Below are 13993 nucleotides of genomic sequence, written 5' to 3'. Positions count from 1 at the left end.
GAGAGCCATGGTTATTTACTGATGCAGTTAGATACTTTTAAACTTGACAGCGATAAACCATTACAAGACTCATTTTCATCTAATTTTTAGAGTCATTTAAAATACCTTGTAACTTGCCCATAATCTACATAGTGATGCAAGTTTGACAAATTAGTCATCTTGTTCTTGTATTTTAAATTCAGAATTTAAAATCTGAGTGGCAAAATAACATTAGATGCTTGATTCAGAGATAGAACTATGAAATAACTTGTTCTTTTAGAAAACAGTCTCTTTCAGCATTGCTCATCAGAGGCTCAGAATTTTAACAGTGTAATAATATTTTTTCCCTCCAATGCAGGTGTTCTTTATACATTTTCCTACAGGGCTCCTCTGTGGAGAAATCCGAAAAGCATATGTTGAATTTGTCAATGTCAGCAAATGTCCTCTGACTGGATTGAAGGTTGTGTCTAAACGTCCGGAGTTCTTCACTTTTGGGGTCAACACTGCTGCTCTGACACCACTGAGCCCTTCCACATCTGAGAACTGCAGTGCTTACAAGACGGTAGTTACAGGCTCTACCTCTGCAGGCACAGCACTTGTGTCTTCGGCGTCCTCTGGAGACTTTGGGACCAGCACAGGACAGCAACTGGAGGCCATTCCGGTCCCTCTTCCTGATTCCGTGCTGCTCCCCGGAGCCTCTGTCCAGCTGCCAATGTGGCTTCGTGGGCCAGACGAAGAGGGTGTCCATGAGATTAACTTTTTATTTTACTATGAAAGTGTTAAAAAGCAGCCTAAAAGACGGTGGGTAATTTAAAACTTTTAAAGTGTAAGATTCGTTCTTAATGTGTTTACGTATTTGAATAACTAGTTGGTGCTTGTTAATATATTCTATATCATCATTTACTAAGAAGTCACCACGTTCCTGACTGGGTGGTGGTGGCGGCGGCAGCGGCAGCTCACGCCTTTAATCACAGCACTGGGGAGGCAGAAGCAGGTGGACCTCTGAGTTCCAGACCAGCCTGGTCTATGGAGCAAGTTCCAGGACAGCCAGAGCTACACAGAGAAACCCTGTCTTGAAAAACAAAAAACAAACAAGCAAACAAACAAAAAGATACCATCTCTCAAATTATGTATGATGTTTATATCTGAATTTGTTATAATTATCACTTAATTCTAGGTAGCTAAGAATGGAAAAAATTAACTACATGAAGTTTTGTTTTGTTTTGTTTTTTAAATGGAAAGTGAAAAACTCAAATTTTTTTTTACTTTTTTTTAAAGTCTATAAACTTACTGATTCTTTAATAGATTTAAATGCTGTGTCATATGTATATCAAGCCCCCTTCCATACAGCATCCTTTTGTAAGAATATGATCTTAGTATGTATGGGAAATGTGTGTGCAGTGGTGTTCCAGTGGACAATCACTTAAGATCTCCAACCTCACTGTTGTACAACTTCAGGCCTACATGTTTCACAGCAGAATTTGAATACTACTGCCATCTTTATAAAATTAACATTTGTTTTATTCTGTAGAATATCTAAATGTCATATGAAACAGTATAAGGACAAAAATAGGAAAATACTTGAAGTGATGGTACAGTTTGGGGCCTTAATAATGTGAATTCTCCTTAAGATGATGGTGCATTTTGGGTTCTTAGTAATGTGGATGCTCCTTAAGAGGATAGACACAGCACTCTGGCCAGGGAAGCTTTAGAGCTGAGGCAGTGAAATGGGCTTCAGAGGGCAGAGAGATTCCAGGACGTGGATTCCGGAGTCAGCCACTCCAGTGGGTACCTTTATTTACGAACAGCCATTTACCAGTTAGAATAAGAACGGAATGCTTTTGCCACAGTACAAACTGTGGGAAGGAGGTCAAGTAGGGTTTGATGTAGCACATGCCTGTAATCGGGGAGATGAAGGCAAGAGCAGGAATATAAGGCCACCCTGAAGCAACACAGACTTTGGCTTTAAAACTAGACATTGCATTTGAAATGTGCAGTTTTGAATACCAAGTTAAAAGTTGAGGTTTCAGGCCTGGGAATATGTGCCTCAGTGGTTAAGAGTTCTTGCTGTTCTTCCAGAGGACCCATGGTTGGTGCCCAGCATTCATATTGGGTGTAATCCAGTTCTTGGTAGTCTGGTGCCTTCTTCTGGCCTCCTTGGATACCCATACATATGTGCACACATAAATACACAAATTAAGAAAAAAATTAAGTTGTGGTTTTTATTGGTAGTTTTAATTTTGAGACCTATTTATTTATTTTGAGACAGGATCTCATTATGGTAGCCTTGGCTAGCCTGGAACTCACTGTAGACCAGGTTGGCCTCAAACTCACAGAGATCATTCTACCTCTGTCTGGGTAGTGGCTGTCTCTGTCTCTGAGTGCTGGGATTAAAGGTGTGTGCCACCATACATTTGGGAGCATCTTTGGGACCACTTTTAAGAGAGGAGATGTATTTGTTTTTATGTGAAGGTTATTTTCACTATGTCATGGTTTGATGAGCAGGAGAAAAGCCTAGAGCCAGGATTACTGTTAATTTTCTTCTAAATTGAGAAGAAACAATGGAACTGAACTTAGTCCAACTATAACTTGTTTTCTGGTTATATGCAATCCTGGAAGTTACCATATTTCTGGTCTTTATTTAGATTTAGAGATTTGTAACATAGGGAGAGACTCTTAGATTCAGTTTGCATGTGTTTTTAATCTTCAGACACAGAATATTAAGACACACTGCAGTTATTTGTACTAGCCGGTCTTTGAACGTGCGAGCAACTGTCTGCAGAAGTAATTCACTTGAAGATGAAGAAGGCAGGGGAGGCAATATGCTAGTCTTTGTGGATGTGGAAAATACCAATACTGTAAGTTATTTTAAAGCTGAATTTTGTTTAAAGTGTATTTAGAAATGTTTGGTTTTGGCAAATGTTTTTTTTCCTACAGTTTAGCGTAAGTAGGGACTTTAGAACTAGTCACATAGTCTAGTATGAAAACATGTTAAAATTCTCCACTGGGGTTCATGTTGTGAAAGGATCTGCTGATAATAGTATGGTACATCGGTGTCAGGTGTAGTAGTTGGTGACACAGTCTGAGAGGTAGTGAAGTGTGCGTTGTTCTGTGAGGATTTCACATTCTGTATTACCGTAATAACCCTGTTCTCACATGCTCTGACAGTACCATTCCCTTTATAAAAGACATTTCTCTCTGTACACTCCAAAGTCAAGAAGGTGATTGTGAAGCTTATAGAGCCTCAAGTTGATCAGTTCAGATACTTATCAAATGTTATTAGTTCTGTAATGCTTGCTTTTAGTTTCATAAGTCTGTGAAACCACTTTTTAAGAAACATTGAGGTTTATTGTGCTGAAATGTTGGTGATTTTTCACAAGACTATGTTCATTATTTGAGTAAGAAAATGTTAGTAATTTCTAGTGTCAGATTAGCTTTCTTAAGGAAACATAACAGTTATATACAATTTAAGTTACACACTAGTTTGAGAGTTTTTGGTTGTTTCTCCCTCCCTCCCTCTCTTCCTCCCTCCCTCCCTCTCTTCCTCCCTCTCTCCCTCTCTTCCTCCCACCCTCCCTCTCCCATAGTGACTCCTATGTGTTAGTCTAGGTAACTTTGAATTTGTCAGCCTCCTGAGATCCAGGATTATAGGCAAGTGGCAGGTGTCACTGTGTCCAGCTAATTGCTTGCTGTTTTTTTCTCCACCTTTTTGAAAATGAGGTATTTCTGGACAAAATACATCAGAAGAAATAAGTGTCATTACCCCCCCCCCTTTTTTTTGAGAGAGAGACAGAGAGAGATATCTAGTCTCAAACATTCTGTAGTTGAGAATTACTTTGAACTTTTTTTTTTAAGATTTATTTATTTATTGTTTATTATTGTGTATACAGTGTTCTGCCTGCATGCCATAAGAGGGCACCAGATCTCATTACAGATGGTTGTGAGCCACCATGTGGTTGCTGGGAATTGAACTCAGGACCTCTGGAAGAGCAGCCAGTGCTCTTAGCCTCTGAGCCATCTCTCCAGCCCTACTTTGAACTTCTAAGCCCATGCTTCTACCTCCTGAGCACTGAGATTATAGACATGTATCACCAAATCTGTCTTATAGAATGCTAGAAATTGGACACAGAGGCTTCATGAATGCTAGGCCAACTGAACTGTTACCCTATCTCAGAAAGTGTCATAGTTTTAGTTAAAAGTCCACAACTGATTTATTCTTTCTCTCTTGAGTCAGGGTCTCATTCTGTAACCAGAGAAGTCTGAAACTGAAACAGAGATGTAGCCCATAAACAGTGGTCCTTTTGTTCTAGTCTCCCAAGTGCTGAGATTGGATGTGAACGTCCATACCTGGCTTACAAATAATTTTGATTATTAAATACTACCAGAAATAGTAGATTCTAATAACTTTATGTATGGATATATATTATACTATGGATATATAATATACTAATATATTTCTCGAGTGAAATGTTGCTTTCTCCAGAGTGTTAGAGAAGGATTTGAATAACCTTCTGAGATACATATTGTTGAATTATTTCAAATACATATTACATCTAATGTTTTTATTTTATTTCTGAAGATTTATTTTTATTTTATGCATATGAATGTTCTGTCTGCTTATATATAACTATATGTGTGCCTCGTGCCCATGGAGGCCAGAAAAAAGGGCTGGATTCTCTGGAAACGGAATAGATTATTGTAAGCTGCCATTTGGGTGCTGAGAACTGAACCTAGGTCCTCTGGAAGCTCAGCAAGTGCTCGTAACCACTGATCATCTCTCTAGCACCTACAGATCTGGGTGTTTTGCCTCCCCTCTTTATTTTATTTTATTTTTCCCTATGCTGGGAATTAAATGGGGCCTTGTACATGAGGTCAGTGCTCCACCATTGAGCCCCTTCCCCACCCTCTAATGGTGCTTTCGATTGATTTGAGTAGCATCTGATTTTGTCCTCACTGGAGTATTTTACCTCAGTTCCTTTAACCTCAGGTGACTTGTGTGTGTCTTTGACAGAGTGAAGCAGGGGTTAAGGAGTTCCACATGGTGCAGGTGTCAAGCAGTAGCAAGCACTGGCAGCTGCACAAATCCGTGAACATCTCTGAAAACAAAGGTCTGTGCCCTTACCTCACACTGATCTCACGGGGGGATTGGGTCACTCACTTTCTTGTTGTTGTGAACAAACACCTGAAGATGCAGCTGAAGGGAGGAAGGGTGTTTTGGCTACAGTGTGAAGGGTTACAGTCCATCCTTTCAGGGAGGGCACGGGGCAGGGGCATGTCACAGCAGGTCACACCGCATCTGCGTCAGGAAGCAGAGAGGGTGGATAGGAAGTGGGGCTAGGCGTAAGACCTCAGGGTCTGTCTGCCCCAGTTCCTGCTTCCACCAGCAAGGCACTGTTAGCTGCGGACCACTTGTTCAAACACGCTAGCAGTGGGGGCATTTCACACTTGAAGAATAGGAGTTAACTGAACATGTGGAGAAATCTGTATAGTCAGAGAGCATGGCATATTCATGTTTACTGGAGAAAAACTGGTTGTGGCGTTAGTGTAAATTATGCTGCTACTCATGTAGACTTTAGTAGCCAGCAAAATACATCAGCATTTAATTTTTTTTACTTTTATCTATTTTTGTATTTGTATCTGTGTGCATGTAAACATTCATTTTCCACAGCACACATGTGGAGGCCAAAGGACAACTCGGGGGAGTCAGTTTTCTCCTTCCACCATAAGGATCCCAGTATTAAACTCAGGTCGTCAGACTTGGTAGCAAGCACCTTTACCTGCTGAGCCATCTCTTTGGTCCTATAAGACTGTTTTAAAGCCAGATACAGTGGTAGGAAAATACACGATGGCAAAATGTAATGTGGAGAAGTACTGAAAGGAAATGACTGAAAAATACTGAAAGGGTATGATCACGGGCTAAGACTGCGGGGCTCCTAGAACTCCTCCCATGTTCTAACCTTTCAAACTTAGTGTTTCAAATATCTCACACCCAGACAGAGTCAGAGTCACATATGCTTGAGTATCTTAAGAGTCTGAATCTTAACCTTTTCAAGTGGCTAGTGAATATTCATTTCATTGAAAAGAAAGGAGATTCTTTTTCTTTTTTTGAGACAAGGCTGTCCTAGAATTTATTGTGTAGACCAGGCTGGCCTCAAACTCAAAGATCCACCTGCCTCTGCCTCTTGAATGCTTGGACTAAAGGCGTGCATCTCCACATCCAACCAAATGAAACCTTTTTTTTATAATTTTGAATTGCTTTCTGTTTTGATGAAGGAAGTCTGAATAATGAATTGGGCTTTGCACATGTTGTAACCTGAGAAACATTTTTGTTCCTAGATGCCAAACTTGCCAGTAGGGAGAAAGGAAAGTTTTGCTTCAAAGCAGTAAGATGTAAACAAAAAGAAGGTAAATTTGTTTTACTTTGACACTTTCTTAAATGTCTATTTTATATCTTACAGCAATGGCCTGATTAGTTTGTTTTCCTGTGTTTTTTTTAGCTGCTATACAGTCCTCTGAAAAATACACTTTTGCAGATATCATCTTTGGAAATGAACAGGTATGCAAAGATGCACATTAGTATTTGACGTAAAAATCATAGTTCTGGCTTATCTGAATGTTCTGAAAAAACTGTAGCGTCACTAATAACTATCTTTGAATAGTGAGCATATGAACTTCATTGAGTTTTACAACTCACCTTTAATCCAAGCATGCCATATGGACTGTACCACTTCAGTTACGTAAAACTAACTTCTTCTGAAAATACCCAGTGAAGGAAGCACAGTGCTTGGGAGTTTAGAAAAGCCAGAATTACTTAAGGAAACTTTTCTGTTTAGCAAAAGTGGCCAAAGTACAGCCACAGTTTTCTAACTAGAACCTCTGTTTCTAAGTCTGCTTAAATTTATTTTCTTATGTTGTCTTCTTCAAATTTGGGCATATTATGTGGTTCTGAGACCTGGAAACTTTGGGTACATAGGCTGTCTTGGAATTGGAAAGATTTTTGTGACATTTGATCATAATATGCATTAGTCACCTGGAGCAAGCTTTTCGAATGTTAAGAAGTATACAGTTGGGATCTTGTTAAGGTACAGTTTCAGTTTGTCAGGACTGTGGTGGAAACTGAGGTTCTGTGTGGTTGTCAGTTTCTTGGTAATACTATAGACCTTAGTAGTGGCTCAATCTTTAGACCTTAGTTTTGAGTGTCCAGGTGTAGAGAATTTTGTTAGAATAAAGGCTTTTCTTCCCTACTTCTGAAGCTCCATTGTGATCTGCAATAGAGTTTGGGAATACGATTTTTAAATTTTTTTTGAAGACAGGGTATCATATAAGTCCAGCTTGGCCTCGTAACTTCTTATATAGCCAAGGATGACCTTGAACTTCTCTTCTTCCTGTCTCTACCTTCTAAGTGCTGGGATTACAGGTTTATGTCACCATACCTGGTAGGATCGCAGGCCTATGGGATCATGTCTGGTGGGATTGCAGGCCTATGGGACCATGTCCGGTGGGATCACAGGCCTATGGGACTATGACTGGTGGGATCGCAGGCCTCTGGCACCATGTCCAGTGGGATCACAGGCCTATGGGACCGTTTCTGGTGGGATTGCAGGCCTATGGGACCATGTCACTTTCTGACCTTCCATGTGGAGCTGGAGGTTGAACACAGAGCTTTGTGAATGCTAGACCCTCAGTCTATCAACTGAGCTATGTCCCTAGCCTGGAACGTGCTTTAACATTTTGTTTTAATTAATTAATTTTTTGTGTGCTCACATACGTGTGCTTGTGTGTGCCATGGTGGATGTGTGGAGGTCTGAGAGGACCACTTTCTGGAGTCAGTTCTCTTTTCCCTGCTTGAGAGAGGGTCTCCCCATGTCTCTTCTGCTGTGCTCTTTACGTTCCCAGGCTAGCTGGCCTTCAAGTTTTGGGCTGCTTCTCCTGTATGCACCTTCAGTTTACCATAAGGATGCTGGAATTAAGATGTGGGCTCTAGGCATCCACTTGAGGTTACCAAGTTTGTGTGACAAGTACTTTTACCTGTTGAGCCATCTCCCTGCCTTATGCATTTTTAACAAGCTCTGCTGTAACCTGGAGAGGTCATCTAGGGAGCCACCCTCTCATCCTGTATAATTGTTCTGTTAATGAAATGACTTCTTCATGTTCTTTAACAATTCCAGACATCTCTAAAGTATTGCATTTCTCTGATCAGGAGTTTTCACATTACTCACCTTCTGTGACAATATTTGAGGAAACAGCTGTTTAAGGAATATCTCAAAGCTATGAAGCTCCAATAATTGCAAAGCATGTGTGATTTTAAATGTTAGAGTTAGCAGTATTTTAGGTATTCACTTGTATGTTTTCATCATTTCTTTTTCTTTGTTGTCTTTTTGTTTGTTTGTTTATTGTGATGCTGATGATCCTAGGGCTTAAACCTAGGGTCTTCCATATGCTAGACAAGGACTCTACCACTAAGCTATCATCAAGTCCTCTTTTACTTTGTACTTTGAGAAGGATCTCACTAGTTGCTTCTACCGGGATTACAAGCCTATGCCACCAAACCTGGTGGATGAGTTTTTAATTTTACTTTAAAATAATTTAAATTCGGGGCTGGAGAGATGGCTCAGCAGTTAAGAGCACTGACTGCTCTTCCAGAGGTCCTGAGTTCAATTCCCAGCAACCACATGGTGGCTCACAGCCATCTGTAGCAAGATCTGGCGCCCTCTTCAGAATTTAAAAAAAAAAAAAAAATTCCTAGAGGCTTCAGTAGAACCCTTAAATTATATTAAAACTGCAATTTTTTGTTGTATTTGTTGTTAAAAAATATTGCACATAAGCACCAAAGAAGGCAGAAACAAAGCCCCTGTTTTGAAGTATCTGGTTGAATAACACCAAGTACTGCAGATTAAGGAGAAAATTATGGGGATGGTATTTTATCAGAAAAAGTTCATCAGAAGAGAAAAAAAAATACATGGGATGTAGTTGGAAGTTTTCCTATGTCCTGCCCGGCGGACGGTTGGGACAGATCTCTCCCACCCGTGTCCCCCAAGTAAACACACAGAGGCTTATATTAATTATAACTGCTTGGCCATTTGCTCAGGCTTATTACTGACTAGCTCTTACACTTAAATTCACCCATAATTTTTACTTATGTTTAACCACATGGCTTGGTACCTTTTCTCAGTTCTGCTTTGTCATCTTGCTTTCTCTGTGTCTGGCTGGTGACTCCTAACTCAGCCTTCCTCTTCCCAGAATTCTCCTTGTCTGCTTATCCAGCCTATACTTCTTGCCTGGCTACTGACCAATTAGCATTTTATTTATCAACCAAATCATAGCAACACACATTCACAGCATACAGAATGACATCACCCATCAATGGGATTTTTTTGTTTGTTTGTTTGTTTGTTTGTTTTTTGTTGTTTTGTTTTGTTTTTAAGTGGCTGGAGTGGGTACTGGGAACTGACCTCTTGTATTTTGGGTTGTGAGCCTACCCTTTAACAGCTGAGCTAATTCTTCAGCCCAGCATGTATTTATTAACATTTAATATTTATTTACTTTGTATTGTGAAGCTTTACATATAAATGATCTTTGCATTGTAATCCATAAAACTGTAAGTGTAGAGGTTTTACTATGAGAGAGTATTCTGTGTTAAGGGAAATCCTATAAATTGAATCTTTTCTTACATTGTTTCTTTCAGGTAAATACAAAAGGCCACTTAATACCAGTGATTATCTATGTTATTTCATTAGATGCTGCCTCATAAGTTTCTTCTTAATTCAGCCAGACACCTCAAAAAATACTCATTCACAAAATTATTTAACAACAACCACAATGAAAATGAGTTTTAGTTCAAGGATCTGTCTGATGTTTCTAGTGAGTTAAATGAATGAGAAGCACTTTTGTTTCATAGAATTGTAGTTTTTCTTCATCCTCCTGGACACTTGGAAAATCATGGCAGTATAGATTACATTGGTATAACACCTTTTAAGGTAATAAATAATTTTCACTAAATCTTTTAAGTATTCAAATGGCCTTCACATATTTAGCTACACAGACAAGAAATTAATGAGTGAACTTTTGAGTATATGTAAGTTATAGAATTGTAAATTTTGGCAGAGTATATTTGGATGAGTAAGTTTTGACAGGGCATTTAATTAAAACACTTATGTAGACAAGTGATCTTTCTTTCCACAGATAATAAGTTCAGCAAGTCCATGTGCAGATTTCTTTTACCGAAGTTTATCTTCAGAGTTGAAGAAACCACAAGATCCGCTTTCTGCACATCCAGAGAAACCTGTAGAGGATGCTGTGCAGCTGATTCAGAAGTGCAGTGAGGTGGACCTGAACATTGTCGTGTTGTGGAAGGTAGTGCACTGCATGCTGTCAGCAAGCCTCACTTAGAGACCTTTACATTTTGTTTGTTTTGCATTTTGCATTTTGCAATAGGGTCTTTCTGTGTAGCCAGGCAGGCCTCAGACTCTGTATTCCTGCTTTAGCTTCAGGGATGCTGGAAATACAGGTGTATACCAGCCTGGATGTTTGCCCACCCGCCATCCTTCCTTCCTTTCCTTTTTTGTTGTTATTGTTACTGCATTTGTTTGTTTGTTTGTTTTCTGTTTAATTTTTTTTTTTTTTTTGAGACCGAGTCTCATTATATAGCCCTGCTAGCTTAGAACTTGTTATATATATAGACCAGTCAGTCTGGACTTGAACTTATAAAGCTCCATCTTTGCTGGGATTGAAGCTGTGTGCCACTATATTCAGCTCTAAATATTTTATTTTCAAATTGGAGAATATGTTCTCCAATTTGTGTGAATGTATACTCACATTTTTTCTGATAAAAATTTTCACTTTCAATATTGAAATTATTTTATAACTTTTAGCCATTCCATCATAATGACTTTTTGAATGTTTTTGTCTAAAGAAAGGAATTCAATAAAAGCAGATAGCTTTCTTCTGTGAGACACTGTTGTTTCTCTGTGTCACGAAGAGTATTGTGGTCATGCAGGTCAGTGAGAGCAGGTTCCATGGAACTGTCATGAGCATCTCCAGACACTGTCGAGAAGGAGACTGCTCTGTGAGTCTGGGCGCGCAGTTCCCGGCTCCGCGGCACTGGGCTTGGTGCTGTTGGTGTTCCTCTCTTCGTGTGCCTTTCCTCCCTTTCTTATTTTCACCTTTATTTATTTATTGCTACTGCAAGTAGTTTACATTTTGAAACCATGCTGACTTTGCATGAACTTCAAATGAAACACTGCTTACATAAATTTTATATTTTTTTAAACATATAAAAATGCATATATTTATGTTAAAATGGCTATTATGTATTGTTATGTATTATTAGCTTGAAATTATAGGCTCTTATATTGATGCATTTAAGGTAAGATTTTGAGTAATATGTGCTATAATCTGTACTCAGCTGTCAAATTCACAATGATCTTGGTTTGGAAGAAAATTTTACTTTTTAAAAAATGGCCTGCTAATCAATGTAAAAGAAAACTTTAGGTGTAATCCTTGATGGAAAATAGAGATTAAATATGATATAAAGCTGAGTAGTAGTTAATACCTGGAGCTGCATTTATATTGAGTTGAGAAAATGTCTGTAAATTAAAGAGAATTTAAAAATACTTTTTCCCTTCTTTTTTGATTTTTATTTTTCTGACAGGATCTCATATAATCAAGGTTGGCCTTGAACTTCTTATCCTTCCAGTACCTCCCAAGTGCTGGGATTACAGGTGTGTGTTATCACACCTAGCTAGCTACTGATCACTTGTAAAGTCATCTTAATTGTGGGATATCATGCACAGGAAGGGGAGGATTTGTGAATCAAAGCTATTCAGGACCAAACTCATATCTTGGGTGTCAAATTGTTTTATTTTGAGGCAGGGTCTCCTATGTAGCTCCGGTTGGCCTAGAAATGTCTATGTAAAAGATGTCTGACATTGTCTCAAGACAATGAGTTCCTATAAAGGTTCAACGAGCAGCTGTTCAGCTCCTTACTTCTGGGTTCTGAGCTGAGCAGGTTGTGGGCTGACCTGTGCCTTAGGACAGCAGTACTTAAAAGTGTGACCCCTGAATGACAAGCTGTCACCAGTCAGTGAGTACAGAAATTGAAAGGAGTCAAGCATTGAGAGTCTTGCAGCATTCTGAGGGAGTCTCTTGAATCAAATGAAAATTTGGCTTATTAAAAACAAGTAATTCGCCGGGCGGTGGTGGCGCACGCCTTTAATCCCAGCACTCGGGAGGCAGAGCCAGGCGGATCTCTGTGAGTTCGAGGCCAGCCTGGGCTACCAAGTGAGTTCCAGGAAAGGCGCAAAGCTACACAGAGAAACCCTGTCTCGAAAAATGGAAAAAAAAAAAAAAAAAAAAAGATTTAAAAACAAGTAATTCACCAGACATGGTGGCACATGTCTTTAATCACAGCACTTGGGAGGCAGAGATAGGTAGATCTCTGTGATTTGAGGCCAGCCTGGTCTACAAAGTGAGTTCCAGGACAGCCGGGGCTACACAGAGAAGCCCTGTCTTGAAAAACAAAAAAACCAACCAAATAAACAAACAAAAACACAACTAAGTCAGGGCTGGAGAGATGGGTCAGGAGTTAAGAGCATTGGGCTGCTCTTCCAGAGGACCCACATGGTGGCTCACAGCCCCCGTCCCAGGGCATCCAACATTCTCTTCTGGCTTACTCAGGTACCAGGCATGCACACAGTGCATAGACCTACATGCTAACAAAATATTGATGCACATAAAATAAATAAAATTAAAGCAAAAACTCCAAATAAGCCTTGTATATTTGTATAATGTGACAGTACAGTAAATTAGAGCCATTGACAAATATTTCTCTAGAACAGAGTCAAATTCAAAAGAGAGAAAAAAATATAAATTGGGACAAATATTTTAAAATAGATGAATTCAGTTTGCTATTTATCAGTAGGAAAAAAGCCTTTTTAAAAACATACATAGCCAGATGTGGTACCATGTGCCTATAATTCTAGTATTCAGAAGGCTTAAGTTTGATTCCAGTGTGAGCTACATATCAGATTCCATTCCAGCCTGTGATATCCAGTGAGACACTATCTTGGAAAAAATAACCAAAACCAAAAGAAATTGTGTGGATTAAAGTGGATATGCTGGTACACACCTGTAATATAACACTCATGGTGCTCAGACAGAATCACAGGTTTGAGGCCATCCTGGACTTCACAGGCTGACAAGGCATGGTATTTTCACTCACAGGATTCACAGTTCAGTCATCTGCGTTTTGGCAGTCAAGTGAAGAAGCTTGTGTGTTACTTGTTGGTTTTTAACCGAGATCCCCTTGAGAAAGCAGTCTTTCTTGGACCTGTGGAGAGGACTCAGCGGGTAAAGTGCCCTCTGTGCCAGCGTGAGGACCTGAGTTCAGATCCCTAGCACTCAGTGAAAGCCAGCTGTTGGCCTGTATCTGTAACCCCAGTGCTGAACGGAGAGAGGATCCCCGGAGTTCCCTGGGAGCAAGCCTGTCAGGGAGCTAGCTCTGGGTTCAGTGAGAGAGGTGGCTGAGGAGTCCAGCATATGTTGAGTTTTGACTTTCACAGGCACCCACCTGCATGTACACACTCACTCTCATACACACACACACACACACACACACCCCTACCTTTGAAGTTTGAAAGTCTAGAGAAAACAAGGGGAAAAAATTCAAGATTTATCTCTTTGAAATACTTGGGTCAGTCGAGTTTTATAAAAAAAAAAAAAGCAACAGATTCAGAGGGAGAGGTAGATGTTTTTTGATTGAATGGATAAATAAAGGTAATAAAGGTTCAAATGCTGACACGGGATTGTGGATAACTGATAGATACTAGGTGGTTACTTTTGAGGTTTCTACCACGAGGGGAAGGTGACATTTCTGTCGGTTGCATTTTCAGGCATACGTTGTAGAAGATAACAAGCAGCTTATTTTAGAAGGCCAGCATCATGTTGTTGTTCGCGCTCTTGGAAAAGAAGCCTTTTCACAGTCTCAGAAACAGGTAATGGCAGTTGCTGGGAGACT

The 13993-nt window shown here is 39.7% G+C and overlaps 1 protein-coding gene across 7 annotated transcripts in view; it reads left to right on the top strand.

Moving 5' to 3' along the window:
- Trappc8 (trafficking protein particle complex subunit 8) overlaps positions 1-13993 on the top strand; it is an 84232-nt gene that overhangs the window by 63855 nt on the left and 6384 nt on the right. For 6 of the 7 annotated variants that reach the window (XM_059246595.1, XM_059246598.1, XM_059246597.1 and 3 more), the window contains 7 exons: positions 338-780; positions 2690-2837; positions 4991-5087; positions 6316-6384; positions 6477-6535; positions 10162-10332; positions 13869-13970. In XM_059246595.1, the coding sequence (XP_059102578.1) occupies positions 338-780; positions 2690-2837; positions 4991-5087; positions 6316-6384; positions 6477-6535; positions 10162-10332; positions 13869-13970 (1089 nt within the window). Of the gene's footprint in view, positions 1-337; positions 781-2689; positions 2838-4990; positions 5088-6315; positions 6385-6476; positions 6536-10161; positions 10333-11629; positions 11700-13868; positions 13971-13993 lie in introns of those variants that run through there. The other variant, XR_009375344.1, reaches the window with a different exon arrangement.

Source organism: Peromyscus eremicus, chromosome 19 (assembly GCF_949786415.1).
Source record: "Peromyscus eremicus chromosome 19, PerEre_H2_v1, whole genome shotgun sequence".
NCBI lineage: Eukaryota > Metazoa > Chordata > Mammalia > Rodentia > Cricetidae > Peromyscus > Peromyscus eremicus.
The sequence above is the reverse complement of the archived record's forward strand: the minus strand, read 5'-3'. Positions and strand labels throughout refer to the sequence as shown.